Below are 27,834 nucleotides of genomic sequence, written 5' to 3' on the forward strand. Positions count from 1 at the left end.
AAAGTAGATGTAGAAAGGCTGTTCCCATGGTGGGACAGTTGAGGACTAGAGGGCACATATTCAGGAGTGAAGGGAGTCCACTTAGAATAAGGATGAAGAGTTATTTCTTTAGCCAGAGGGTGGTAAATCTGTGCCCAGAGGCAGTTGTGGAGGCTAGATCATTGGGTATATTTCACATGTAAGATAGGTTCTTGATGAACCAGGGCACCAAAGGCTTTGGGAAGAAGGCCGGGGAGTGGGGGTGAGTTGGAAAATTGATCAGCTCATGATTAAAAGGTGGGACAGGCTCACCGGGCTGAATTAGGTCTTCAACCTAATTCCCCATGAAATACTTACCAGCAACCCCCCACCCCATCAACAGCTCCAATCAAGCCTTTAAGCACTGGATCTTTCTCTTTCACAAGTCTCTAGATCAGGCTTTTTTCCCAGGAAGTTGCAAAAACACATGAAGGTGACAGTGCCCATGGCCTTGGGTCTGCTGCAAGAAGCCTACAAACCACAGTTGAATAGCTACATGTTTTTTTTCTACTGTATAACTATCCAGGTATCAGCATTCCTATTGACCCTTTCATGACATGGGAAACAGATTAAAAAAGATTGTACCAAGTAGAATAGAGCTGTGTTGAACAGAGATGATCACAGAGCCAATATATCATCTATACTGAGCTGGCTGATTTCAGATGAAAGTCTAAAGCCAGTTTGCATGAATATGAGAGTGGTCTGAAAATACAGTTCAGTTCAAGGCCCTCTAATAGCATCTTCTATCTCTTCCATGATTAGGGAGTTCCAGGAATTGAAGGGTTTGTGGCCAAATCTAGTGACGATATGTAGGTGGAGGGGCAGTTCGTGTTGAGGGTTAGGAAGTCTTCAGACCAAGAGGGATAGGATGGGAGAATGAGCGAAGAAGTGGCAGATGGAATACCAGTGGCTGTGGTTGGATAGAATGGTCATGGAGACGATGTTTCCATTAGTACGAGAGTTTAGGACTAGAGGGCCTCAGAATAAAAGGGTGGTCCTTTTGAACAGAGGTGAAGAAGATTCATCTCTCAGACTGGGTCTGACAACTGATTGGCTATGTGGTTATATCAGGGATTACATTCAAGTGATGGCAGTCGCAGCCTGACTGAAAAGGAAAGTTCATGATCCATTAGGCAACAATTGCAGTTCCAAGACAATGCTGATGGATTTTCCAACAATCCAGCAGCAAATGCAAATCCTGCGTTTTTGGAAGAATTTCTCTCTATGCAGCAGTAAATTCAAAGCACTGATCACCAATGCTAATAGCACAAAATCCTGCAAATTGCTTGTCAAGATAAATAAACCAGGATCATTGTTCTCTCCCAGGCCAACACATCCTGTAGTGAAGTTCTTAGGAACTCAGTTTGCTCCACTAGGCATGCCGCACCATTTATATACCTAGCCCTACATTGTGTTCCAAGTTCTACCATTGCAAGTAAGCAGAAAGGGTTCAGGAATATTCTCAAAACTTCCTTGAATCCAGCACAGTGGCACTCCTAGCAGAGTGGCTGCCTCACAGCATCAACGAGCTCCTAATATTTCTGACCTCTATTGCTGTGTGTTTACGTTTGCCCATTCTCCCTGTAAGCTGTATTCCTGATCCTGGGAAACATTAGGTTGACACTGAGAACTTCATGGTAATAGTCTAGAGCACCAGATAGCCAGAGGCAGAAGGGACAAACAATTCCCAAACCATACCCCCATCCACTCTGTGGGTCCCATATTGGTTTCATCAGTCACTCGATAATTCAGTAAAAAAAGTGGAAGTAAATTCTCCCTGATCATCTGCTTCCAGGAGATCACCTGCCCCAAATGTCCCACCATCAAACTTTCAATTGCTCTCAATGGATAGTCTTGCCTGCCTAACTAGAAAACTAAAAATATTTAACTAGGTCAACATTCATGATTTTTTTCATTTCATCTGCAATATTTTTAGAAAATTATAACGTAAATGAAAAATAAAGCTAAATTTGTGTCCTCGAGATTCCAAGGCAATGCTGTTGCTAAAGCTTTTGAATTACATTGTGAGCTGACAAAAATTATACGTCAAGTTTAAGCCTGAACTAAAAACACTGACATTGATATCATATTTTAGGTGGACCTTTCACCAGCAATAATCAATGTCTCGGGAAGGCATCTTAATTAGAGGCCAATATTTTTGACATTGAAATTAATCAATTTTTTAATCACGGCAACAATCTGGAACAGATCAGAAATTATTCTCTTCAATGTTGACAATGAAAACCAACTTTGACATCATTTAATAATGCAGGGATAAACTAAAATCCTATTGCAACACTAAGCCAGCAAGCTGTGTATTTATTTGAGTGCATTCATTATTAATCCTCTGAACAGACTTACTGTTACAGGGAAAGGTTGTGCAGACTGGGGCTTTTTTCTCTGGAGCGTAGAAGATTGAGAGGGGACTTGATCGAGGTGTTTAAGATTTTAAAAGGGACAGACAGAGTAAATGTGGATAGGCTTTTTCAATTAAGAAAGGGGGAAATTCAAACTAGAGGGCATGGTTTAAGATTGAAGGGGGGAAATTATAAGGGGAACATGAGGGGAAATTTCTTTACGCAGAGGGTGGTGGGGATGTGGAATGAGCTTCAGGCAGACGTGGTCGAGGCGGGATCATTGGTTACATTTAAGGAAAGACTGGATCGTTACATGGATAGGAGGGGACTAGAGGGGTATGGACCGGGTGCTGGTCAGTGGGACTAGGAGGGTGGGGATTTGCTACGGCATGGACTAGTAGGGCCGAACTGGCCTGTTCTGTGCTGTAAGTGGTTATATGGTTATATAATTGCTTTTTCTGACTCTTTGGAAGGGATTTTTATTTCTCTTGCACCCACATTTTGTTATCTTCCTCACCTGATCGACCGTCTCGCTGGATGTCCACGTGATACCATTCTCCATCATTCACTTTCCTCGTAGTTGATTTGATCTTTATCGCACCAGATCCCATATCCAGGAGCAAGAACAGGTTCCCATCAAGAAGTTCAACAGCAAAAAAGTCCACTTTTGTTTTCTTGGGGCTCCTCACATCCTTCCTTTCTTGGGGTTTTCCGTGTGTGAACAGAATGAGGCCATTGGGTTCTGACGTGCGGAAGTCAAAAGAAATCGACCCCATCTTCTTGGTGTTCCACTTTGGGAGACTAATGTACGCCTCGGGCATCTCAAACGATATGGGGTCCAGGGTGGCCACATTCTCGCATTTGAACACAACGTCACCATGGATCTTCATTTTGGGATCTTTAATCCTTGCCAGGCGTGACAGTTCTAGTCTGATATCATTGTTTTTATAAACGACCTGCCAATCAGAAAAAAATAATACGACATGAAGTCATGTTCAGTCTATTATTACAGAAATAGTACGGGTATTATTTGTAAAGGCCAGTAGATGGAAGAAAAATTAGGCTTTTCACAGGAAGATGACATCAGAATAGCAACATGTAAAGACATTTTTGTCAGAAGGTTTAATCTGTAGTCAAATGTTAATCTAAAAACTGAGGGGTGGGGAGTGGAATTTGAATAAAGTAAATCACATCCCTTCACCTCACAATTTTTCCACTCAGACTGGTTCACTCAACGATTCCTAATATTATTTTTTTGAGAGCATCTATATGACAGAGCAATTCAAGAAAGCACACAATATAATCTCATTAGTATAATTCACATCAGTATGAAAAATATTATTCACACCATCAAGTTGGCATCTGCTGCTTTAAACAATAAGTCTGGTTAGACATCAAATTCCCCCAACCATCCACTCTATACCCCCATACATTTCTCCTCCAGAATTTATTTAATTCCTTAATGAAACGAAACATTCATAAAGAGTTTGGTGGGGCAGATACAGGGCTAGAACAGGGCCACCCTTTCAGTTAGAACTGAGATTAGGAGACAATTCTTCATTCAGAGGATGGTGAAATTTTGGAATTTTCCACCTCAGAAGACTGTGGAAGCTGTTGTTCTATGCATTCAAAGCACAAGTCGCTAATTTCTCAACATTAAGCTAATTAAGACAAAGGAGGAAAAACCCAACACCCAACCCCAACCCACCAATTTTCCCCTGCAACCGCGTCTGCCTGTCCCGCATCGGACTTGTCAGCCACAAACGAGCCTGCAGCTGACGTGGACATTACCCCTCCATAAATCTTCGTCCGCGAAGCCAAGCCAAAGAAAAAGAAGAAAGCAAATCAAGCTGCTTGGGGTTAGTGGTGGGAAATTATTTTTATGAAAGACTGAGCAGGTTCAAATAGTCAAACTGTCTAATTCTGCTTCTATTTCTTATGTGTTGAATTTCGTTTTGAAGGTTGCAAAAAAAATTACTCCCACCAGTGCATTAGGCAATGCACCAGTGCATTAGGCAATGCACTCCAAGTTCTTAGGTCATAGATTTTCTCCTGAAATCTCATTCTTTTGCCAATCACCATAATTCTGTGTCATCTGATTATTAATCCTTCAATCACTGGAACAGTTTTCCTTTATTGGGTCTTTTGAACCTTTCATGATTTTATCGAAAATTTTTTTTGAAATCCATTTTTCAAAAGATCGCAGCAGCTTCTCCAGTCGATCCACAAAGCAATAATTCAGGAGTATTCAGGGTGTAAAATCAAATCTCTGGCCGCCAACTTCTTCAACCCTAAACATATAAAACCTTCTAAAGGCCAAATGGAATTCTGAGATAATAGACTGGCACACCTTGAAATAATAGACTTGTATCGTGAAGAAAACACATCAGTGACTACTTCCTCAGGAGTTTGCAGAGGTTTGATATGACACCAGAAACCCTGGTAAATTTCTGCAGATGTCGGGTGGAAAGCGTGCTGACTGGCTGCATCACGGCAATACCTCTGAGTGTAAAACCCTCCAATAGGTAGTGCATACAGTCCAGGACATCACAGGCAAAACCACTATTGAGAACATCTTCAGGGAACACTGCTGTCAGAGAGCAACAGCAATCATCAAGGATCCACACCACCCAGCACACTCTCTGTTCTCAGTGCTGCCATCAGAAAAGAGGTAGAGGTACCACAAGACTCACACCACCAAGTTCAGGAACCCTCCACCAACAGACTCCTTAACAACAAACTCAATCAGGGACTCATTTAAGGACTCTGACTTATGCAGTGTATTGATTTTTTTATTCTCTCTGTATTACAGAGTCAGTTTGTTTACATTTGTTATTGGTTTACAGTTCTTTATTTGTTTATATGTATATGCTGTGTACAGATTTTTTTGTTGCACTAATGGTAATTCTACCTCAACTGCATGAAAAAAAAAGAATCTCAGGGTTGTATGTGATGTCCTCTGACAATAAATCTGAAATCTGATGATTAGTGAAGCAGAATTTCTCTGCATCCTGTCTTGATGTATGTATGTTCAATAATATATGTACAAAGTACAACTTTTAAAAGAGGCCTCTGTGATTTCTTTCTTCTATCATTTTTTTTTGGCTATGACCCCATTAGGACTCTACTCAAATTTTATGTGCCCCCTTCCCTGTGAAACAGTCAACTCTAGTTGATTTCTTCTGTATTTCTCTCCTAGTGACTACATAAAAAACATTAAAGTATTTTATGATTTCAGTCTATGGACCCTGCCCTTAAATGTGCTGTTGCCCCCATTGAGAATGGCTTGTGTAGAGGATTGTTAACCAAACCTAAAAGCACTCGAGGTATCAAAACCTTAGTTGAAAAGGGAACGTTTTGTGGATTGCATTTGCTTCCAGTAAACAGATGGCCCTAATAACCCATGAAATATTAGAGTACACTGGGTACAAGCTCTGGGTGTACTGAATTGCAGTAAGACCAAATGGTGTTTTTTTAATATATATTAACTGCATCACATGTGATAACAAAAGCAACTGATGCTAAACAAGTCATTTGTTGTATTCTGACGACCAATGCTTTGGTATCAAAGTGGCTAAGCAAATTCTGAATAAAACATTGCTCCAATGTTTGCAGTCAGCAGCAAGTCTCCAGCCTTTAATCTGTGGCAAGGCTGTCTGTCCTTGTATGAATCCCATCACGTATTTGTATCTGCTCCATCCTCAACATTCATTGGAATGACTTCATCACCAACATCGAAGTACTCGAGCTGGCAGAGTCCGCAAGCATCGAATCCATGCTGCTGAAGACCCAACTGCGCTGGGTGGGTCACGTCTCCAGAATGGAGGACCATCGCCTTCCCAAGATCGTGTTCTATGGCGAGCTCTCCACTGGCCACCGAGACAGAGGTGCACCAAAGAAGTCTCTTGGTGCCTGCTCCATTGACCACCACCAGTGGGCTGATCTCACCTCCAACCGTGCATCTTGGCGCCTCACAGTTCGGCGGGCAGCAACCTCCTTTGAAGAAGACCGCAGAGCCCACCTCACTGACAACAGACAAAGGAGGAAAAACCCAACACCCAACCCCAACCAACCAATTTTCCCTTGCAACCGCTGCAACCGTGCCTGCCTGTCCCGCATCGGACTTGTCAGTCACCAACGAGCCTGCAGCAGACGTGGACGTACCCCTCCATAAATCTTCGTCCGCGAAGCCAAGCCAAAGAAGAAGAAAGATTTGTATTTAGGGAGAGGAGATCATGGAGGCTGATGAAACTATTGAAAAATTTAGGGTAGACAGACACACCCCTTGTTTACTCTGCTATGCCATCCAAACTCTGAATATTTTTCAATGTTCCTGAATCCATAATTAATCTGCTTACGGAATAATTCAAAATTATTAATTTTCAAAAAGGGAAAATCAAAACATTTAAAAGGATTAAATATCATCTAAATAAACTCAAGAAATTAAATAAAAGTCTAAAACTACAAAATGCATAGAGGCACCCTCCTCCATGAGGTATTTTATTGAAGAGGGGCAGCAGAGATAAACCAGGCAATTACAAGCCTGCTCATCTAATGTCAGTGGTCAGAAAGTTATTGGAAACAAAATTCTGAAGGACAAGATTAATCTACTTGAGAAAAGACCAGGATTAATCAAAGATAGTCAGCATGGCTTCATTCGGGGAGATCCTGTCTGACCAATCTGATTAAATTCTTTAAAGAGACAACAAACTGCATTGAAAAGGGCAGTGGAGTTGATGAGGTCTACATGATTTTACTAAGGACTTTGACAATGGTTCATATCGGAACCTGATCTGAAAGGTTAAACCCCAAGGAATGTAGATAAAATTGACAAAATGGATTCAAATATTTTCTGCACCCTTTCTACCTTATCGGAAGTTTTCCTATAGCTGGATGACCAAAACTATGCACGATGTTCCATGTGCGGTCTAGGTAACATCTTGCACAGTTGTAATATAATGCCCTACTCCTGTATTTGATGCCCAGACCAGTGAGGGCCAAATGCCTTCTTCACCACCTTGTCTGCCTGTGTTGCCACTTTCGTAGATCTATGTACCTGCACCCATCAGTCTCTTTGTTTTGCCACACATCCCCAGAGCCCTACCATTCAACATGTAAATCTTACAACTTATCGAAGTGCCACACCTCATACTTATCTGAGTTAAATTCCATCTGCCATTCCTTGGCCTATTTTCCCAGTTCATCTTGATCCTGGTGTAATCTGAGGTAACTTCTTCACTGTCCAGTCTACCACCAACTTTGAAGACCAGAAAGGTAATGGTGTATTCAAACATTGGTTTGGGCACAGCTGGAGTAACACATGCAGTTCTGCTTGCCACACTATCGCAATATGATTCCAATGGAGGAAATATAGAGGAGATTCAGGTTGTTTCTGGAATAGAGCCTTTCACTAATGAGGTGTTATAGTTAGCTTAGCGGGCAACACAATGCTGTTACAGCACCAGCGACTGGGGTTCAAATCCGGCGCTGTCTGTCAGGAATTTGTACGCTTCCCCATGTGCTCCAGTTCCCACCCACTGTCCAAAACATACTGGGGTTACAGGTCAATTGGGTGTATTTGGGTAGCACAGGCCCGTGGGCCGAAATGCTGTTACCATGCTGAATGTCTAAATTTACAACTCTTGAGGTTAGGGTTGTTTATTAAAAGTGGAGAACAGAGGTGCACAAATTGAGGGCATTTACTAGAGAAAACAGGCACAATTCTGCCATTCACAGACATGCGGATAGATTAATGAATAGGAAGGGCTTAGAAGGATGAGGACCAAATTCAGGCAAGTGAGACTAGCATGGTCGATTGAGCCAAAAGGCCTGTCCCATGCTGTATGACTCTAAGAGATTGGTAGATAGGAAGAAACCTTTCTCCATTAGAGGAAATCTGAGGAGGAATTCATCCAAGGATGCTTGAAATCTGGGATGCCCACCTAAGGAAGTGTTGGAGACAGAGGTTCTTACAACATTCATTCCCTAAAAGTGACTTCATAGGTAGATAAGGTGTAAAGAGAGCTTTTGGCATATTGGCCTTCATAAATCAAAGTATTGAGTAGAGGATATTATGGTAAAGTTATTTAAGACTTTGGTGAGGCCAAATTTGGAGTTTGTGTGCAGATTAGGTCACTTAACTACAGGAAAGACATCAATAAGATTTAAAAAAGAGTACAGAGAAGATTTACTTGATGCCTGCTAGGATTCAGGAACTGAGTTACAGGGAAAGGTTAAACAGGCTAGAACATTATTCCCTGAAGTGTAGAAGAATGAGTGGATTTGATAGAGGTATACAAATGTATGAGGGGGAGGGGGGGGTATCGATAAAATAAATGCAAATAGATTGCTTCCACTGATGTTAGGTGGAATACAAACCAAAGCACATGGATGAAAGGAGAAAACATTTTGGGGAATATTTGGGGGAACTTCGCACAAAGAGTAGTGGAGTGTGGAACAAGCTGCCAGTTGAAGTGGTGAATGCTGGCTCAATTTTTGCATTTAACTAAAGTTTGAACAGGTACATGGATGGGAGGGGTATATAGGGCTGTGGACTGGATGCAGGTCAGTGGGACTAGGCAGAATAAAAGTTTGGCATGGACTAGAAAGGCCAAAAGGCTTGTCTTCCATGCTGAAGTGTTCTATGGTTCTATTTAAAAGGTACCTGTATGTGGTAAACCATTTAAATCACTGAGGCATAGGCAGTAGGCCAAGAGCTAGAACATTCACATAGATAGATGTTCAATGGTTGGGTCTTTCTCTTCCACGTGACTGCATGACCTTACAGACAAGAAGTACAGTTGAGAAAATAATGCTGGTTAGTTTCCAATGTGTTTGGGACTTCAGCATTTGGGCCTGCATCTATGTAAATCCCCAAATAACTACTACTGAGGCAGGAGAACCTGCATTGGTTGCAATGTAAATCAGTGCCCCCTCTTTAAAATTCCAGCGGAGATGCTAGGATTGGAACCTTTACCATGTCGGGCAGCACGGTTGGCTTAGCAGTCAACACAATGCTATTACAGCATCAAGAGGATCAAATCCGGCGCAGTCTGGAAGGAGTTCGAATGTTCTCCCCATGTCTGCGTGTGTTTCTTCTGAGCGTTTCAGTTTCCTCCCACCTTTCAAAACATATGGGGATTGTAGGATAATTGGAATATTTGGGCAGCACAGTCTCGTGGGCCAGAAGGGCCTGTTATCAAGCTGTATGTCTAAATTTAAAATAAAATTAATTAAAATTATAAATTTAAATTTAAAGAATACAAGTAGACTTACATCCCAAATTCTGTCATTTTATTTATCAAATCAGACCAACTAATAATTCCACAAAACTTCCGGTGATTAGGGGATATTTCTTCCCAGCACAAAATCTCAAATTAAAAATCAATTACTACAGTACAACTCCGATTATCCAAAATCGGATTCTCTAAAATCTTCAGTTAACTGAAATTTTTTTGGAGCTGAAATAACCAGGGACGTCAGGCTCCCTACACCAGCAGCAGCGGACCCTCGGGCTCCTGGTTGCGGCAACAATGAACCTCGGGCTCCCTGCAATGGCAGCAGCGGACTTTGGCACCCTGCGCCGGCAGCAGCGGACCTCGGGGACCCTGCACCAGCAGCAGCGGACCCTCGGGCTCCTGGTGGCGGCAGCAATAAACCTCAGGCTCCTGGCGGTGGCAGCAGTGGACCTCAGGCTCCCAGTGGCGGCAGTAGCGAACCTGGGGCTCCCTACACCAGCAGCAGCAGACCCTCGGGCTACTGGTGGCGGCAGCAGTGGATCTTATGCGCCCAGGCAGGTCTCCTGGCATAAGCGGGGCCTCAGTGGGGAGGTGTCAGTGATTAGCAATGGCCAGCGTTTTTTTTTTGGTGAGAATTAAACATTCTTTAAATGCTTAAAAAGCCATATCTTGCTGTTTGTTGTTGTTTAAACAGTTTAAATATGTTCCTGTTGCTACTGGGCTGCTTTTAAAAAATGATCGGTTCTCCAAAAAAAAACATTTATCTGAAATGGGCCCGGCCCTGACCAATTTGGATAATCGGATTTCTACTGTAGTTCGGCAAATATTTTATATCAGAATGTGAAACGAGTACATTACCAATGTACTCTGATAACGCAGGTGAGCTATATTTATTCCCTAGCCTGTGTCACCAACAACTGAACTGCATACCTTTCATTTAGTTCAGTCAAGTTTATTGTCATATGATTATACAACCTGACAAAACAGTGTTCTCCTGTCCTCAGTACAAAACATGGAGACACCAGTCATAACACACACACAAACACTACAAATGCAGGGCAAGTATTTTATCTATAAAAACAAATACCACTGCGAGGTCAAAGGATCCACCTCTGCTCTGAGATGGCTGGCAGATCTTTGATATGAACACTTCAGTTTCACATTTCAAATGAATTGCCTGATCTAGCTTGGGCAGCTCCAGGAGATAAATCAAAGTCTCTTCCATAAAATCACTACATTCTGGTCAAAGGTTTTCTTAATAAAAAAACTCTTCTCACAGCCCTGTCTGCTGAGGTTCGAGGTTGATGTCAGTTCTTTCATGGTGGGCTGGAAGGAACGAGTGAGTGTATTCTTTATTAGTTTGTAAGCTATTATAAATCATTGCTGTTACAAGGAATAAACCAACATATAGAGACTTGGGGTCCTCGGGTCACAGCGCAGACTCATCTTAAAATAGTGAAATCGGAATTGGACCACATGCAAGAGTTGGGCATAATCCGTAGATCTGACAGCTGCTGGGCTTCACCGTTGCATATGATTCCAAAAATTTCTCCTGGGGTTTGGTGGCCTTGTGGTGATTTTCGTGCCCTTATGGTGCCTGACCGATACAACATTCCCAGTTTACAAGATTTCTCATCAAATCTCCATGGCAAACATATATTTTCAAAAATAGATCTAATACGTGCTTACTATCAGATTCTAGTTGAGCCTTCAGATGTCGCGAAGATGGCAGTGATTACTCCTTTTGGCACGTTTGCGTTCCTGTGAATACCATTCTGTCTATGGAATGCAGCTCAGACATTCCAGTGGTTTATGGACAACGTACTCGCCAGCCTGACTTTTGTTTACATCTACGACATTCTAGCCACAAGTGTGGATGAAGAGGAGCACAGTACCACCTTATCTCATTATTTCAGAGGCTTGACGAGTTTGGCATTGTGACCAATCCCAGTAATTGTGATTTGGTGTTGCTGATCTTATATTCTTGGGACATAGAGTTCAGCAACATGGTACTTTGCCCGAAGAATCAAAAGTGCGAGAGGGTGATAGTTTCTACACCCGTCACATTTGGCCAATTGCAACTTTTTTAGGCCTGATGGAATATTTATGGATGATTCCTGCCCAATGCTACAGCATCTCTATTATGTCTTCTTTCTTTGGCTTGGCTTCGCGGACGAAGATTTATGGAGGGGGTAAAAAGTCCACGTCAGCTGCTGGCTCGTTTGTGGCTGACAAGTCCGATGCGGGACAGGCAGACACGGTTGCAGCGGTTGCAGGGGAAAATTGGTGGGTTGGGGTTGGGTGTTGGGTTTTTCCTCCTTTGCCTTTTGTCAGTGAGGTGGGCTCTGCGGTCTTCTTCAAAGGAGGTTGCTGCCCGCCAAACTGTGAGGCGCCAAGATGCACGGTTTGAGGCGATATCAGCCCACTGGCGGTGGTCAATGTGGCAGGCACCAAGAGATTTCTTTAGGCAGTCCTTGTACCTTTTCTTTGGTGCACCTCTGTCACGGTGGCCAGTGGAGAGCTCGCCATATAACACGATCTTGGGAAGGCGATGGTCCTCCATTCTGGAGACGTGACCCATCCAGCGCAGCTGGATCTTCAGCAGCGTGGACTCGATGCTGTCGACCTCTGCCATCTTGAGTACTTCGACGTTAGGGATGAAAGCACTCCAATGGATGTTGAGGATGGAGCTGAGACAACGCTGGTGGAAGTGTTCTAGGAGCCGTAGGTGGTGCCGGTAGAGGACCCATGATTCGGATTACCTCTTACTGCACAACTAAAAGGATCTGATAAGTCTGTGTCCAAAAGGCCATTAACTTTGGGAGACCATGCCTTGCGGTCTTTCAGTGACATAAAGCCTGCGCTTGTGAATGCTAAGATGCTTGTACTTCAGAAGCCCAACGCCTTGCTCTGTCTTATCACAGATGCATCAGTCAGTAGGCAATTGGAACCTTTGGCAGTTTTCTTTTAGCCAGGCTGTCACCAGCTCAGGCAAAGTACAGTATGTTTGGTTGAGAACTTTTGGCCATCTCTCTCGCAGTGAAACATTTCCGCTTTTTATTGGAAGGTCATACTTTCACCATTTATACAGACCTCCAACCTCTTACGCATACATCTCTGCTCGCCCAGAGAAATTCAGCACTTGGACATGTGAGGAAAAGCGAATGCCATGGCCGACATCCTGTCCAGGTGTGACATTGACACCTTCCATACAACTACCTCCATCAATTTCACTGCCATGGCTCGTGCACAGCACACCAATTCCCATCTCATCCAGTATCGCCGGATCAACTCTTCATCAGATGTGATCCTTGATGAAATAGGATAGTCTACTATTTTTCCACAGGAAGGCCAAGGCCTTTTGTGCCAGAAGCTATGAGGCGAGAGATTTTTGAGTCTCTTCACAATCTATCGCACTCTGGTAAAAGAGCATCAATCAAACTAGTTTTCAGAGTGTTTTACCTGGCTTCATGTTAAACAGGATGTTGAATTATGGGCAAGGACCTGCTTGCCGTGTCAACACTCAAAAGTCTCCAGGCACATGAAGTCTGGGGGATTTTGTTGTTCAGAATTCCTGTTTCCAGCATGTGCACCTAGATTCCACCATCTCAGGGATAAACTTATCTGCTCATGTGGATAACCAGGAGGAGGCCATTCCTATCACTGACATTTCTGTGGAGATGGTCATTAGGACTTTTGTGGATCGTTGGATTTCATCTTTCAGTGTTCCAGTCTCTATTACAAAGGTTCGAGTATCTCAGTTTCAGTCAGTGTTGTTCTGAGCTCTCACTGATCTTCTGGGCACTACCTGTATTTGCACGATTGCTTACCATCCACAGACCAATGGCCTTGATGAGCATTTCCATTGGCAATTGAAAGCAGCATTGACAGCAGGTGATGATGCATCTACATGGAGCATGGTTCTCCTTGGACTGTGTACTGCTGTTAAAGCAGATCTTGGATGTTCGGCAGCAGAGATAGTATATGGCATTAAGTTAACCTCGCCAGGCGAGTTTGTGAATCCGAGTTCAAGCACAATGCTCTATGATCTGTCTAGTTATATTGATTGTCTTTGGGAAAAGATGAGATTACTCCAACCTGCTCCTGTGCAGCAAGTGGCACCTGCAGTGTGTGTGCCGAAAGATTTACAATGCTATTCTCATGTATTCCTTGGCATGATGCTGTTTGCAAACCACTTCAGCCCATTTATGATGCTCCTTTTTAGGACTAACGATGCCATCTGAAGACTTTTGTAATCGACAAGAGTGGGAAAAAGCCCCTTGTAGAAACCCACATCACCTGGTGTTCCCAGGCAGTCTGCCCTCCTGAGACTGCTTAGCTTCTGAGATCAGAATGCCTGGTGCCTCAGAGCCTAACTTTGATGTTCGCTGCAACATAATCCTAGACCAATAGCATTTGTTTTAAAATAATTTTTTGTTAAGTAGTTAAATCAAAGAAAAGCTATTGTGCAGATATGGCCCTAAAATCTAAACTATAGTCAGTCCCAGTAAATTGTTGTATGAATGAATTCCTCCTCAGAATTCTTCTACCTGCTGCTTAATTTGAATCTTGTCCTCTAGCTTTGCAAACTTCTGTAAAGGAGAAAGGTTTTCTCCAATCTACCCAATCTCTTCGAGTCATACAGCACAGAACAGGTCTTTCTCATCCAAATTGGCATTCGGGGATAGTCTCACTTGTCTGAATTTGGTCCATATGCTTCAAAGCACTTCCTATCCATTGATCTGTCCAAATGTCTGTGAAAACTACATCAATTGCCTGCCAAAGCATTTTGGTGGTTTAGAGAAACCCAGCACAATTTAGCTCCTGAACACATTGTAAGACAAAAGAAGAAGATCAGGTACATATCATGAACACTGATTTTGACCTGCTCCCACAAGGCCAACATTGAACACATTTTGAAGAACAGGAGATAAAGTTACGATCCTATTTCTCGGTGTAAATAAGCTTTCAATATTCATTGTTCTTCTAAAAGATATTCTAGTTATTTGTTTTCCTTTATTATGTGGAAAGAACAGCTGGGAACAGTGATGACACCATCATCCACCCAACCAACCCAATACCACTTATTGTTCTATCCAATTATTCATTCTTTTAATTAAAATTTTTTTTAGACATACTGCATGGTAACAAGCCATTTTGGCCCACGAGTCTGTGCCACCCAATTTATACCCAATTTTGAATGGTGGGAGGAAACCGGAGCCCCTGGGTAAAACCCATGCAGACACGGGGAGAATGTACAAACTCCTTGAACCTGGGTCCCGATCGCTGGCACTGGAATTGCGCTAATCACTGTGCCAACCTCAGATTTCATGACATCACATTGCACTAAGGTACTTTATAGCCAAGCTCCACAAAACAGATATGTGATTATGAAGAGATAACCTGTTCCTTACTGAATTTGGGTAATGAATAACCTGGTTTACTTCAAATAAAGTCATGCGACCTTTCTTCATAACCATGTGGCAAACAGGACTCAGTTTAAGTCTCTCTGAAAGATGGTAGCTTCAAAAATGCAGCTATCACTACAAATTCCATTGCAGTAACTGGCTTGATTTTCCATGTACACCACAGGAACAGCTCTTTAGCCCACTAAGTCTGTGCAACCATCAAACACCTATTTACATGAGTCCTGTGTGACTCCCATTTTATTCCCCCATCAATGTGTCAATAGCACTTGCAGACAGCTTGGTCAGCAAGGATGAGTTGGACTGAGGGACCTGTTTCAATGTTGTGTGGCTCCATGAATGCAAAATTCCCATCAGTTCCTCCCCAGATTCTACCACGTGTACACATTTACTTTGGCTCTTTAACAGATCAATCCTTGGTTTGTGGGTAGAAAATGGACCACCCAGGGAAATGGCAGAGGTAAGGGTTGCTGGAGCTGAGAGACAGCAGCTCCACAAGCTACCACTCTGTGTTGCCCCCGGTATATTCAAGGGCAGGCAGGCAAACACGTGGAGGAGCAAATAGATCCAATATATGGATGAGGGTGGAATTTGAACACTGGTAAGTGTTCCCACCTGACTCAAATGGTTCAGCTTTTGAGGGAAGGTGAATCAGATTTTGGAAGGTTTGAGTGCTGCCTCATTTTCTGTCTGGGTTTGTATGCATGTAGCAAATGATCAAGGCTTCACTATCAAACAAACAATAACTTAAAGCTCATTTATAATACTGTCAAGGTTGACTTATGAGTCGTTACTGCTTGTGAAATAAGTCCCTTACCCAATTACTCTGCACTGTAACCTTCCATATACACCACATAGGACCAGATTCACATTTGTTTTCTCACAATAACCTCAGGGGATAGATTACCTTTCTAAATGACAGTATCAATCTGTATTCTTGATGTGGGGAAGTGAGTCTACTCTGCACAGAAGTTTCAATACAATGAGGACAGCCCTGCTAAGATCATTTTGTTTCAGTTGATGACTATTTTTCATCCAATGCTCAATCTTTTTTCAGCTTCATGCCTGACAAGAAATCTCTATTTCTTTGTAAATACTAAATTTAATATTCCAAGATTATGAAAGGCACTTTATTAATGTCTGCCTTGCTGTTTTTTTGATGCTAAACTTTTTCAACAGATTCAGAAGCTTAGCTAGCTTTCTTCTTACTTCTTAGAATACAGAAAAAATGCCTTTCAGCCCATCAGGTCCATGCTGGCCCCCAGAGGAGCAATGACCCTTAATTTCCAGGCAACCCTGCAATTTATAGAACATAGAATACTACAGCACAGTACAGACTCTTCAGACCAAAATGGTGTGTCAACCCATAAATGCCTACAAAAAAACCCTAAATCCTCCCTAATTCAAAACCCTCTATTTTTCATTCATCCAATCAAAGAGTCTCTTAAATGCCCCTATTGTTTCAGCCTCCACCACTACTCCTGGCAATACATTCCAGGCACTCACGAATCTCTGTGTAAAAAACACCCTCCCTTCATTTTGTACAGATGTCCTGTGGTGCTTGCTCTACCTGTCCTGAGGAAAAAGGTGCTGACTGTCTACCTCATCAATGCTTTTCATAATCTTGCAGACCTCTATTAATTGACCTTGCATCCTTCTTTGCTCAAAGGAGAAAAGACCTAGTTCTGGTAACCTTGACTCATAAGACATATTTTCCAATCTAGGCATCATCCTGGTAAATCTTCTCTGCACCTTCTCCATAGTTTCCACATCATTCCTGTAATAAGGTGACCAGAATTGAACACAATATTCTAAATGTGAGATTTAAAGAGCTGAAACATGACCTTGCCACTCCTGAATTCAATCTCCCAATTAATGAAGTCCAGTAGACCATCGGCCTTCTTAACTATCCTATCAACCTGTGCAGCAATCTTGGGAGATCTATGAATTTGGACCCCATATCCCCTCTTGTTCTTCCACACAATTATTGCTCTCACATTTTCATGATCAATTTCCCTATGATTCCTTGGTCACTTATATCTACAAAGGATGTAGCCAATTAACCTATGAGAGCATTTGGATAAAATAGCCTGATCATAGCAAGAGTTATGCACAGTCCACAGAGGCAGAACCCAAGGTCAGTATGGGACCCCGGTTGCTAGAGCTGTGAGACAGTAGCACTAACTGCTGAATCCCTTCAATGCTTTTCAACTGCCGCCGACAGCACTCTCTTTCACATTCAAACCAATATCTGGATGTTGAGAGATGCCTGTTTTTTTTAGAATTATTAATTACTATCTTATATATGCTCCAAATTTTGGGTTCCTTCAAAGCAGCAAAATCCTATCTATATTATTTCTATTGAATCTCAATTGAATTTTAAAGAACTCATTGTCAATTCTAAATTTCTTCCAGGTAAAAGACCCCCGTCCTGTTCAATCTATTCAGTGTGCATTATTAGATGTGGGGTGTGGGCAATATTGCAAGGTACAGATCCCTCCTAATAATATTAAGGTCATTCAGGACACCTCTTATGTACATCTATGTAGCTTATGTGCATTTAATATCTCCTTACAAAAGCACTTGAATCCTTGCAGGTTTTTAATAACAACCAGTCACCTTGTTCTGTTTGCAAGATGTTAACTGATCTGTCATATGAAACTGCTCTATCAAATATCCTCTTCAGCTTTTATGCATTGAATAAAACCTTAACTGCTCCATGAAGCTGACATTCCACTAGCAATTCAGAAAATGTCTTTGGCACCCTCTCTAAAGCTTTGGGTATCATACCTAAAATGTGGTTCCCACAGACTGATTAAGACCAAATGGGTTATTTTGGAAGAGGAGGCAGTTCCTAAAGAGGTACTAATACTGGGACCCTGGTTAATTTTCATCTTTATGAATAATTTGGATGAGGGGACCAAGTATTATATCCATGTCACTTTTTTTAAAGAAAAAGTTGCAGATGCAAACCTAATCTTAGGGCAGTGCAGTATTATTACAGTTGCAAGTGACCCGGGCTCACATCTGGCGCTATGTGTAAGGAGTTTGGACATTCTCCCTGTGTCTCTATGGGTTTCTTCTGAGTGCTCCAGTTTCCTCCTACCCTTCAAAAAATGTACTGGGGTTGTATGTTAATTGGGGTATTTGTGTGGAACAGGCTCATGGGCCAGAAGGACGTGTTACTGTGCTCTATGTCTAAATTTAAATTTAAAATAAAACAAATAAGTATGAAGCATATCAGACGGTATTTGAGGAAAAGTAACCAAGTTGATACTTCAAGTTCATCAGAATGAAATATTTTGCTTGATTTACATTTTTAAATAGTCATTTTGTTCTTTACAAATCTGCTGATGCAGATAATATGAAATAAAAATTGAAATTGCAGGAATTATTCAGCAGGTTGGGCAGCATGTACAGAGAAGCCGCTTTCAGATGCATTCTCCGCCAAGAATGCGCCTGCAGAAGCGGATTCAGACCTGTGGGATGGTCGTTCAGGTGGCAGCGCTAAAAGCGCAGCCCTGGCGACCTGAAAGGGACAGCTGCACGGGAGGTACCTCGGAGCGCACTCTGGCTCCTGTCCCTTCGGGATGTCAGGGTTGGGGTGGCCAGCACGGGACGTAGGGGCAGGATGTCATCCCCTTAGTGTCCAGCCGCATTCAGATGCTGAGGGGTCTTTGGTGCTGTGATTAGCTCTCTCGGAGGAGGGTTGGAAAGTGCGCCTTAGAGGCGCCTCCTGCACTTTTGGGTGGCCTCCCGACAGCTGCAGAGGGGTAGAATATGCGGCTTTACATCGGGGTATTTTGGCCACCTGAAAAGTGCTGAGAGAGAAGTAAGAGTTAACCTTTTGGGCTGATGACCTTTCATCTGGTGTGTATTTCCAACATTGTCTCATTTAGTTTTATGGCAGTTTGTCATTGTCACTTTTGCCCAAAACTTAATTTTCTCAGACTGTAGGCAATTTCAAGTTGATTCCTGCATGGAACATCAAGTAAATCCTTAAAAGATATGAAGATAACTCACACTAGACCACCTCAAGAGACAGCTGAGATCGTTTATTCATTGAATTTATCCCCATAGGGACTGAAATAAAGCCACCGGTGTGGGTGAAAGAAAAGGAAAGACTGACAAAAGTTCCAATTGCAAACAAATCATTGTTTGACAGGCCCTTATGTTTATATATTGACTCACAATTTGAAAAACATTCCACTTGCTGAGGGAGCTTCTAACGAGAGTTAACCACTCAGGGGATTTTGTAAGAAAAAACAAACTGCAGGAAGTGACTCCAGGGCAGTTCTATTTTACCTTTGGAATTGTCAGCTCAAGTAATTTCTCTGAATCCAGTCACAAAAATAACAATGGACTAGGGATGAGCTGTCACACTTTTCTGAAGCAAGTGCTCTTTTGCAGTACTTGTAACAGAGATGCACAGGCAGTGCATGAGTGAGTCAAACAAAATGTCCTTTGTCTAGCCAGAGTCTTCTACTCCTCGCAGGTTACAACAAAGGGAAATAAATCACTGGGTTGTGGTGCTCATAAAGCTCTGCACTTCACCCAAACCATCTAGAAACAATTGCTTCGTTGTCCTCTACAGCAGCCCTTCTCAACCTTTCTTTGGCTGTGGCCCCCTGAGGGCTCTCCTCAAAGTTTATGGGCCCCCTTCCCTGTGAAGCAGCCTAGTTGGTTTCTTCTGTATTTCTCTCCTACCGACTACATAAAAAATATATAAAATAGTTTATGATTTCAATCCCTTAAATGTGCGGTGGCCCCCAGGGGAGGCCATATGGCCCCCACTGAGAATGGCTCCTCTTCAGTATGGTGTCTAGAGATTTTAATTCAAGCAGACTTTCAAGGTCGTTCCTGGAGTCTCTGGAAACTATGGTTAATTTCGAGAACACTGCAAACCTAGGAGAAAAATGATTGTGCATGAAAAAGGATCAGAAACTGTATTTTTAATTGCTTTCTTATATAGCTGTGTATTACTTTCAAGATATTGGGAAAGATCAGCATTTGCAGGGAGGTGCCCATCTATATCCCAAATGGACATCTTGAAGGGAAAGGGAAGATGGATGACAGAGAACCATCTGTGATTTCACTTACCCAAAGCTGTAAACCTTAATCTTATCTATCACCCTGGGAGGATTGTTTGAAAGAGAATTTCAGGCAACAGGAGGCAAGGTGTACAAATTGACAACTATGTTGCCTACGGCTCAACAATGCCTTCACTTCAAATGCACTTCATTGGTCACAAAACTATTCCCAACAACATGAAGACATTTGATTCTCTCCCTGAGAGGCAAATATGTACAAGGCTGGTGGTAATGTAAATTATTCTAATTATGGAATTGTTTCTGAGAACATAAGAGTATAAATCAATTCCATAAAACATAAAAACATTCTCTTATTAAATATTTAAACAATGCAGGAGATTTCCAAGATTAAATTGAATAAAATCACAAACTGTAGGTTAGTACTTTATAAATGGTTAGAGAGGAAACATCTGACAATGAAAGTGAACAAATACATCTTCTAAATAGGGCTGTGTGTCCTGAGGGATTTATGCTTTCCAATATACAGAGACCACCATCACACATCTCATTTTGAGTAATGTACAGGCTGCTACTTCTAACAACAGTGACTTCTTTTTACTGCAAAATTTAATTTAGTGGCAGATCCCTGATAGGACTGCTGTAAGATTCGGTTTTGTACAAAATAAGGCATATTTATACAACATCTGTATGTTTGAGGAACTCTGATTAATTGTGTTAATGCAACATTTATATTTGGAGCACTGCAAGTGATATTTTTATGCTGTTGTCTTATAATCGGAGACATAATTGGTTTTTCTTACAATTAAAATTAACTTTGCAATATAGTAATTGCCATAGTTTAACCATTTAACAGAAAAGTTGGCAGGGAAATTATTCAGAATGAAAGAATCATCCATTATTTTGGATGTATGACAATATTGGAGACAAGCTGTGTGTGTGTGTGTGTGTGTGTGTGTGTGTGTGTGTGTGTGTGTGTGTGTGTGTGTGTGTGTGTGTGTGTGTGTGTGTGTGTGTGTGTGTGTGTATATATGTGCATGAGTGTGAGGGTGTGTGTGAGTTTGTGAGAGTGTGTGTGTGGGTGGGTATGTGTTAGGTTGAGAGTGAGTGTGTGCGTGTCTGTGTGTATTTGTGTGTGTATGTGTGTGTGTGTATATGTGTGTGAGTGTGAGGGTGTGTGCGTGTATGAGGGTGTGTGTGAGAATGTGTGTGTGAGAGTGTGAGTGAGTGTGTGAGTGAGGGTGTGTATGAGAGTGAGTGTGCGTGAGAGTGTGTGTAGAGAGAGTGTGTGTTTGTGTGAGTGTGTGTGTGTGATTGTGAGTGTGTGTGTGAGTATGTGATTGTGTGTGTGCACACGTGTGTTTAAGTGAGTGTGTGAGTGTGTGTGTGTTTGTGTGTGAGGGTGTGTGTGTATGAGGGTGTGTGTGAGAGTGTGTGTGTGAGAGTGTGTGTGCGTGTGTGAGTGTGTGTGTGGGTGTGAGTGTGTGTGTGTGAAAGTGTGTGTGTGTGAGTGTGTGTGAGTGTGTGTGGGTGTGAGTGTGTGTGTGTGTGTGATTGTGTGTGTGCACGCGTGTGTTTAAGTGAGTGTGTGAGTGTGTGTGAGTGAAAGTGAGTGTATGTGTGTGTGAGTGTGTGTGAGTGAAAGTGAGTGTGTGTGTGTGTGAGTGTGTGTGAGTGAAAGTGAGTGTGTGTGTGTGTGAGTGTGTGTGTGTTTGTGTGAGTGTGTGATTGTGTGTGAGGGTGTGTGTGAGAGTGTGTGATTGTGTGTGAGGGTGTGTGTGTCTGAGGGTGTGTGTGATTGTGTGTGAGGGTGTGTGTGTATGAGGGTGTGTGTGAGAGTGTGTGTGTGAGAGTGTGTGTGCGTGTGTGAGTGTGTGTGTGTGTGGGTGTGAGTGTGTGTGTGTGAAAGTGTGTGTGTGTGTGAGTGTGTGTGGGTGTGAGTGTGTGTGATTGTGTGTGTGCACGCGTGTGTTTAAGTGAGTGTGAGTGTGTGTGAGTGTGTGTGAGTGAAAGTGAATGTGTGTGTGTGTGAGTGTGTGTGTGTTTGTGTGAGTGTGTGATTGTGTGTGAGGGTGTGTGTGAGAGTGTGTGATTGTGTGTGAGGGTGTGTGTGTCTGAGGGTGTGTGTGAGAGTGTGTGATTATGTGTGAGGGTGTGTGTGTATGAGGGTGTGTGTGAGAGTGTGTGTGTGAGAGTGTGTGTGCGTGAGTGTGTGTGGGTGTGAGTGTGTGTGTGTGATTGTGTGTGCACATGCGTGTGTTTAAGTGAGTGTGTGAGTGTGTGAGTGAAAGTGTGTGTGTGTGTGAGTGTGTGTGGGTGTGAGTGTGTGTGTGTGATTGTGTGTGTGCACGTGTGTGTTTAAGTGAGTGTGTGTGAGTGAAAGTGAGTGTGTGTGTGTTTGTGTGAGTGTGTGATTGTGTGTGAGGGTGTGTGTGTATGAGGGTGTGTTTGAGAGTGTGTATGTGAGAGAGAGTGTGTGTGTGTGTGTGTGTGTGTGTGTGAGTGTGTGTGAGTGTGTGTGGGTGTGAGTTTGTGTGTGTGTGTGTGTGTGGGGGGGGGGTTACATTAAATACCCATCTCATGCTATTTGAAAAGATGGTGGGGGTCACCATTCTTCCAGGGCTTTTATGTACAGTAATGTACCATCTGACTGGTATGCCAAAGCTTGAAAATGAGTACCTATGTCCAACAGGAATAGAAGAGTGGCAAAGCAATGTTTTAACCATGGTGAAACTTTAGAAAGGCGGTGATTGGGAGACAGGTTTCAAATTATAGTAAGCTTTGTTTGTCGTTTTTTAAGAAGAAAAATTAGACGTTTCCCCAAACCCACAGTGTTACATAAAAACAACATACAAACAGTGTAGGAATAGAAGCACCAGGTGACAAAAAAGCCGCTGGGAATGACTGCTGCCCCACCATCTTGGGCCCTAACCGCCACCATATCCCCACAGGACAGTGAGATATCACAGAATTAAACTCTCTTACACATTTCCAGTTACACACAACTACTTAAAACGAGTATATATATGAAAAAAAATGCAACAATACATTGATTATCAGAGGCTGGCCCATGATGACCATAATATGTGTTTCGATGTTAAAATGTTCACTAGAGACCATTCACCTGATCCAAAGAGGCTGCTGAAGGCTAATAGCATGCAGCCATCAAGGCCAGATTTACCGGCGTCTGTGGGATTCTGGATGTTAAATTGCCTTTTTATGGTGGTTGACACCAGTGAAATGTGTGAAAGTAGGTTTATGGGTATTAGAGGACAAGCTAGGTGCCTGGAAGAAGAAACGATCTGCTGGAGGAGCTCAACTGATCAACCAGCATCAATGTGAAACATTTTGGATCGGAACTTCTCATCCAGATTCACACTGCTTGACCCGCTGGGTTCTTCCAGCAGTATATTATTTGATCCAGGTTCAAGCATCTGCAGACTCTCATGTATCTCCAGAAACTATGCACTTGCTTTGTATTCAGCTGGGGAGAAAGAAGGACATTGCCAGAAAACAGGAATGTCAAGGAGGAAAGCAAAATAAAGCTTGTTCGGAGCAGCAAACCTTTTTGTTTGGTCAGAGGACAGACAGTGAACATCTACTGGAGTGACTATGAGGAAATATATTATGCAAAATATTTCGAGGCAAATTGATATCAACATTTATCTAAACATTTCCTGAGAAAGGTCACAAAAGTTAGAGTTCATGGGCTGTAGGAAGTTAGTTGAAAAGGGAAGAGAGCAGCAAATGTAAACTCTCCGTCCAGGTAGACATGAGAGGACTTGGAAATAATATGCATGGGAAAGAGACCCTACATTTATAATACATGGTTTCAAGATTCCCAAAGCACTCACCAGCCAATGAATTATGAAATATTCTCGTTCTTGCACAATTCAAAACATGTTAGTCTCTGTGTGTATGACAACGTTCCCACAAACAGAAATGTGAACTGAGTAATAAATACTGGGTAGGATTTTGGAGACAATTCCCCAGTATTTCTCAAAAATAGCAGCTCATGGGATCTTTGACATTGATCTGAAGCATCAGACCATAAGATATAGGAGCATTCTCCCAGTCGGCTGGACTCCCCTGCCTTCTCCCCATAACCTATGATACCATGACTATTCAGATACCGATCAATCTCTACTTTAAGTACACCCAACAACTACAGCCGCCTGTGCTGGCAACTTCCAGAGGTTCATGTCTCTCTGGTTAAAGAAATTCCCTCACATCTCTGTTTTAAATGGGTGTCCTTCAATCCTGAAGTTGTGCCTTCTTGTCCCTGTAAGACAAAGCCATAGCTTAACGGCTTATCCTAAAGTCAGCACCTCCGATAATGCAGGACTACTCCAATGGAGGAAGCTACAACCTGAATTCCCAAGCTTTACTTTTACAACTGGGACTGAAGAAAGTTATTCAGAAATATACGCTTATGATTTGCTACTTGCTGATTCCCAACGTGAACTTCCCCCAGCTAATGATCAATTTTTAATTATTTTTGATGTTGTTTGCTCCAGCAAAGTCAATACTTTGAGCATAATGACTTTCCAGTTCAGGAGATAATGTGACGAACACTTGAATAAATACAAAGCAACCACGACCATAGCAGTGACAAGCTTTGTTCACGAGCAACTCAGCCTTTTATCGTCAGAGGATATCGTTACATGCTGTACTCGATTGGCTCAATTGGCAGCACTTTCACTTTTGAACCAGAAGCTTCAAAAAATCTCAGCTGAAACTCCAGTGCAATGATGGGAGAGGAAGAATGGTTGCCATTCAAGCTGAAGCCCTTTAATGGGATTCTTTCTCTCCCATTGATGCTGCTCTGAGTTCCTCTACCAGACTGATTTTCATCTCTAGATTTCACCATCTGAAGTCTCACATGAGAACAATATGATTACATTGGACAATAAAGATTTTGCTTCCTGAACACTTTTGGGTGTATTATATGGATTTTGGGCTGTTGATCACAAAGAATCACCTTAAAATGTTACTATCATGTATTGAGTTTTAGATATAATCTATTTTTGTGATTTCCTGTTATATTTTTAACATGCCTCATGCATACTAAAGCATTAACTTCAACATGCCATTGAAAATTCATTTTCTGCATTTGCACTTGGACTTCTTCCCTGCTGATCTGGATGTAGTCAGTGATGAACATGGTGAAATGTTTCACCAGAACATTTCAACCATGCAAAAGCCACTGGAATCCATCAATTGTTGAACACTGACATGAGAGGCATCAGATGCTGAGTAAAAATGAAAATCAGGTCAAAACATTTTTAGGTCAGCTAAACTAATGCAGTGGGTTTCAAACTGCCCGCCCTAAATTCATATTCCAACTTAAATGATCCCTAAGCCCTAAGAGCTCTGTGATTAGAAAGGGATTGCTTAAGGTGGGATGTAGGTGGGAAGGGAAGGTTGAGAACCAGTGCTCTAGACCCAATTGTTACTGAACTATTTTGCTTGAGAAAAATTGTCATTAGCTCATTTTCTTTCACGTTATTAAACCATGCACATAACGAGTCAATCAGGTACGATGAAAACAGTGGTTTTCAAACTTTATCCTTCCACTCACAATCGCAATTTCTGATGGTTGCCAAGAAAGTTATGAGGGATCATCAATTTAAAATGATCAATAAGAGTGAAGATAGAGATTATAAAAAATGTCTTTACATTATGAATTGTTGAAGTATTAAATGTTTTGTTCAGACACATATACTAAAAAAAAGAACAATATTTGAAGCAGGCACAGGTCACAAGATCTTGAGCAAATGTAAGCCATTAGTATTTATTTTGGATCATTCCAGCAAAGACGAAGAACAGACAGAGATACATTTTTTCATTACTTTAAATGCCTATTATAAAAACAATTTGACATTTATGGCTTTATTGCTCTTACTGCAATGAGGTAGTCAATAGCCCATATTAAACTTCACTGCGGTCTAAATAATGTATAATGCAAATTTACTGTAAGTTGACTGTTTCAACTATTTATAAAATTTTGCAGGCTTTTCTTGTGGTTTTATCCACCTGCATTTGCAATTTTAAGAGATCATGCAATTGACCCATCATGTCTCTACATCCTTTAAATGTCTTCCCAGTATTTGCTTCCAAAAGTATTTTGTCACATTTATCCAAATTAATCTGCATCTGCCACCCATCTGCCCATTTGGCTCTTATGATTAAAAACCTAGTTTTCTTTAAAAACAAACAGTCCTCAATTTTAGTTACATGTCATTACCAAATTTTGAGATTGAACGCAGTGTAATGGTCAACAAGAAACAAACTGTTCACAGAATGCAATGGGTCAAGCAACTTCTGTCAGACAAAGAAATGGGTGACATTTTAGGAAGCAGGTTGAGAGTTGAGAGTGAAGAAATAGAGTATAAAGAGGAGAGAGGAAGGAGTGAGAAGGGGCGTGTTGGAACAAGGTGAGAAGGAGTGATGATACACCGATGGAATCAGTTTGGAAAAGGGGAGAGGTTAAAGGCTGTGGCTGGTGGGTGATAGGTGGAAACAGATAAGGAAAGAATAAATGGGCAGATGGAGCCAGGTTAGGGAAGGGAAAGGTGAGGGGAAGGTAGAGAGAGAGGCTTGAAGGTGATGTGGAAACAGCTAGGGAAGGATGATTAGTAGATGGGGAGAGGATACAAAGGATAGCATCCAGATGGAATGGTAGTGGAATGATAGGGTGGATGGAACCAGGTTTGGTAGGGTGACAAATCTTAGTACTGGGGAGAGAATGTAAAAGGGGAACAGAGGGTGGAAGGAACACAGGTCAGCTGGCCTAAACTGGAAAAATTCACAGTTTGTAGAGATTGCAGTCACAATTATTAAAATGCCAGACAAATATTTGAAGACCTGAATTATTGTTTGAGTTAAATTTAACGACAGCATAAATTTAAATTCAAATAACAAAATAAAATCTTGGATAAGTATCCATAGTAGAATTAAAATATTTGGTTGTAATATAAAAAAAATCTGGTTTAATAATGTCCTTCAGAGGGAAATCTCCCATCCTTCCCAGTCTATTAGAACCATAATGCTTTAAAATATTACAGGTCAGGAAAATGGCCTTTCTGCCCTTTTAGTCTGTGCTGAATTAATATTCTGCATAGTTCCACTGATCTGCACCCAGTTCATAGCCCTCCATACTTCTACCATCCATATACTTGTCTTAACTTTTCTTATGTTAAAATTGAGCCTGTATTCATTTCAGCTTGCAGCTCATTCCATCACACTGAACCACACTCTGTGTGAAGACGGTCCCCCTAATGTTCCCCTTAAACTTTTCTCCTTTCACCCTGAACCCATGCCTTCTGGTTTGTATCTCACCTACCCTCAGTGTGACATCTACTTTCCCCCTCATAATTTTGTATACCTCTATCATATCTCCCCTTATTCTTCTATGTTCCAGGAAATAAAGTCCTAACTTGATTAATCTTTCCCTGTAATTCAGTCCGAGCAACATCCTATAAAATCCTCTCTGCACTATTTCAATCTTATTGATATCTTATCATAAGATGACAAAAACTGCACACAAAACTCCGAATTTGACCTCACCGATGTCTTACACAACTTTACCACAAGGTTCACGAGAATGTTGACAGGATTTCAGGGTCTGAGTTACAGGGGAAGGTTGTGCAGACTGGGGCTTTTTTCTCTGGAGCGTAGAAGATTGAGAGGGGACTTGATAGAGGTGTTTAAGATTTTAAAAGGGACAGACAGAGTAAATGTGAAT

General features: G+C 41.9%; 1 protein-coding gene across 23 annotated transcripts in view; it reads right to left on the reverse strand.

The window, feature by feature from the left end:
- LOC138753237 (neurexin-3-like) overlaps window positions 1-27,834 on the reverse strand; it is a 2,173,925-nt gene that overhangs the window by 1,402,725 nt on the left and 743,366 nt on the right. For all 23 annotated transcript variants that reach the window (XM_069916009.1, XM_069916007.1, XM_069915992.1 and 20 more), the window contains one exon: window positions 2,893-3,331. In XM_069916009.1, coding sequence (XP_069772110.1) covers window positions 2,893-3,331 — 439 coding nt within the window. The remainder of the gene's footprint in view (window positions 1-2,892; window positions 3,332-27,834) is intronic.

The sequence above is a fragment of the Narcine bancroftii genome, chromosome 2, assembly GCF_036971445.1.
Source record: "Narcine bancroftii isolate sNarBan1 chromosome 2, sNarBan1.hap1, whole genome shotgun sequence".
NCBI lineage: Eukaryota > Metazoa > Chordata > Chondrichthyes > Torpediniformes > Narcinidae > Narcine > Narcine bancroftii.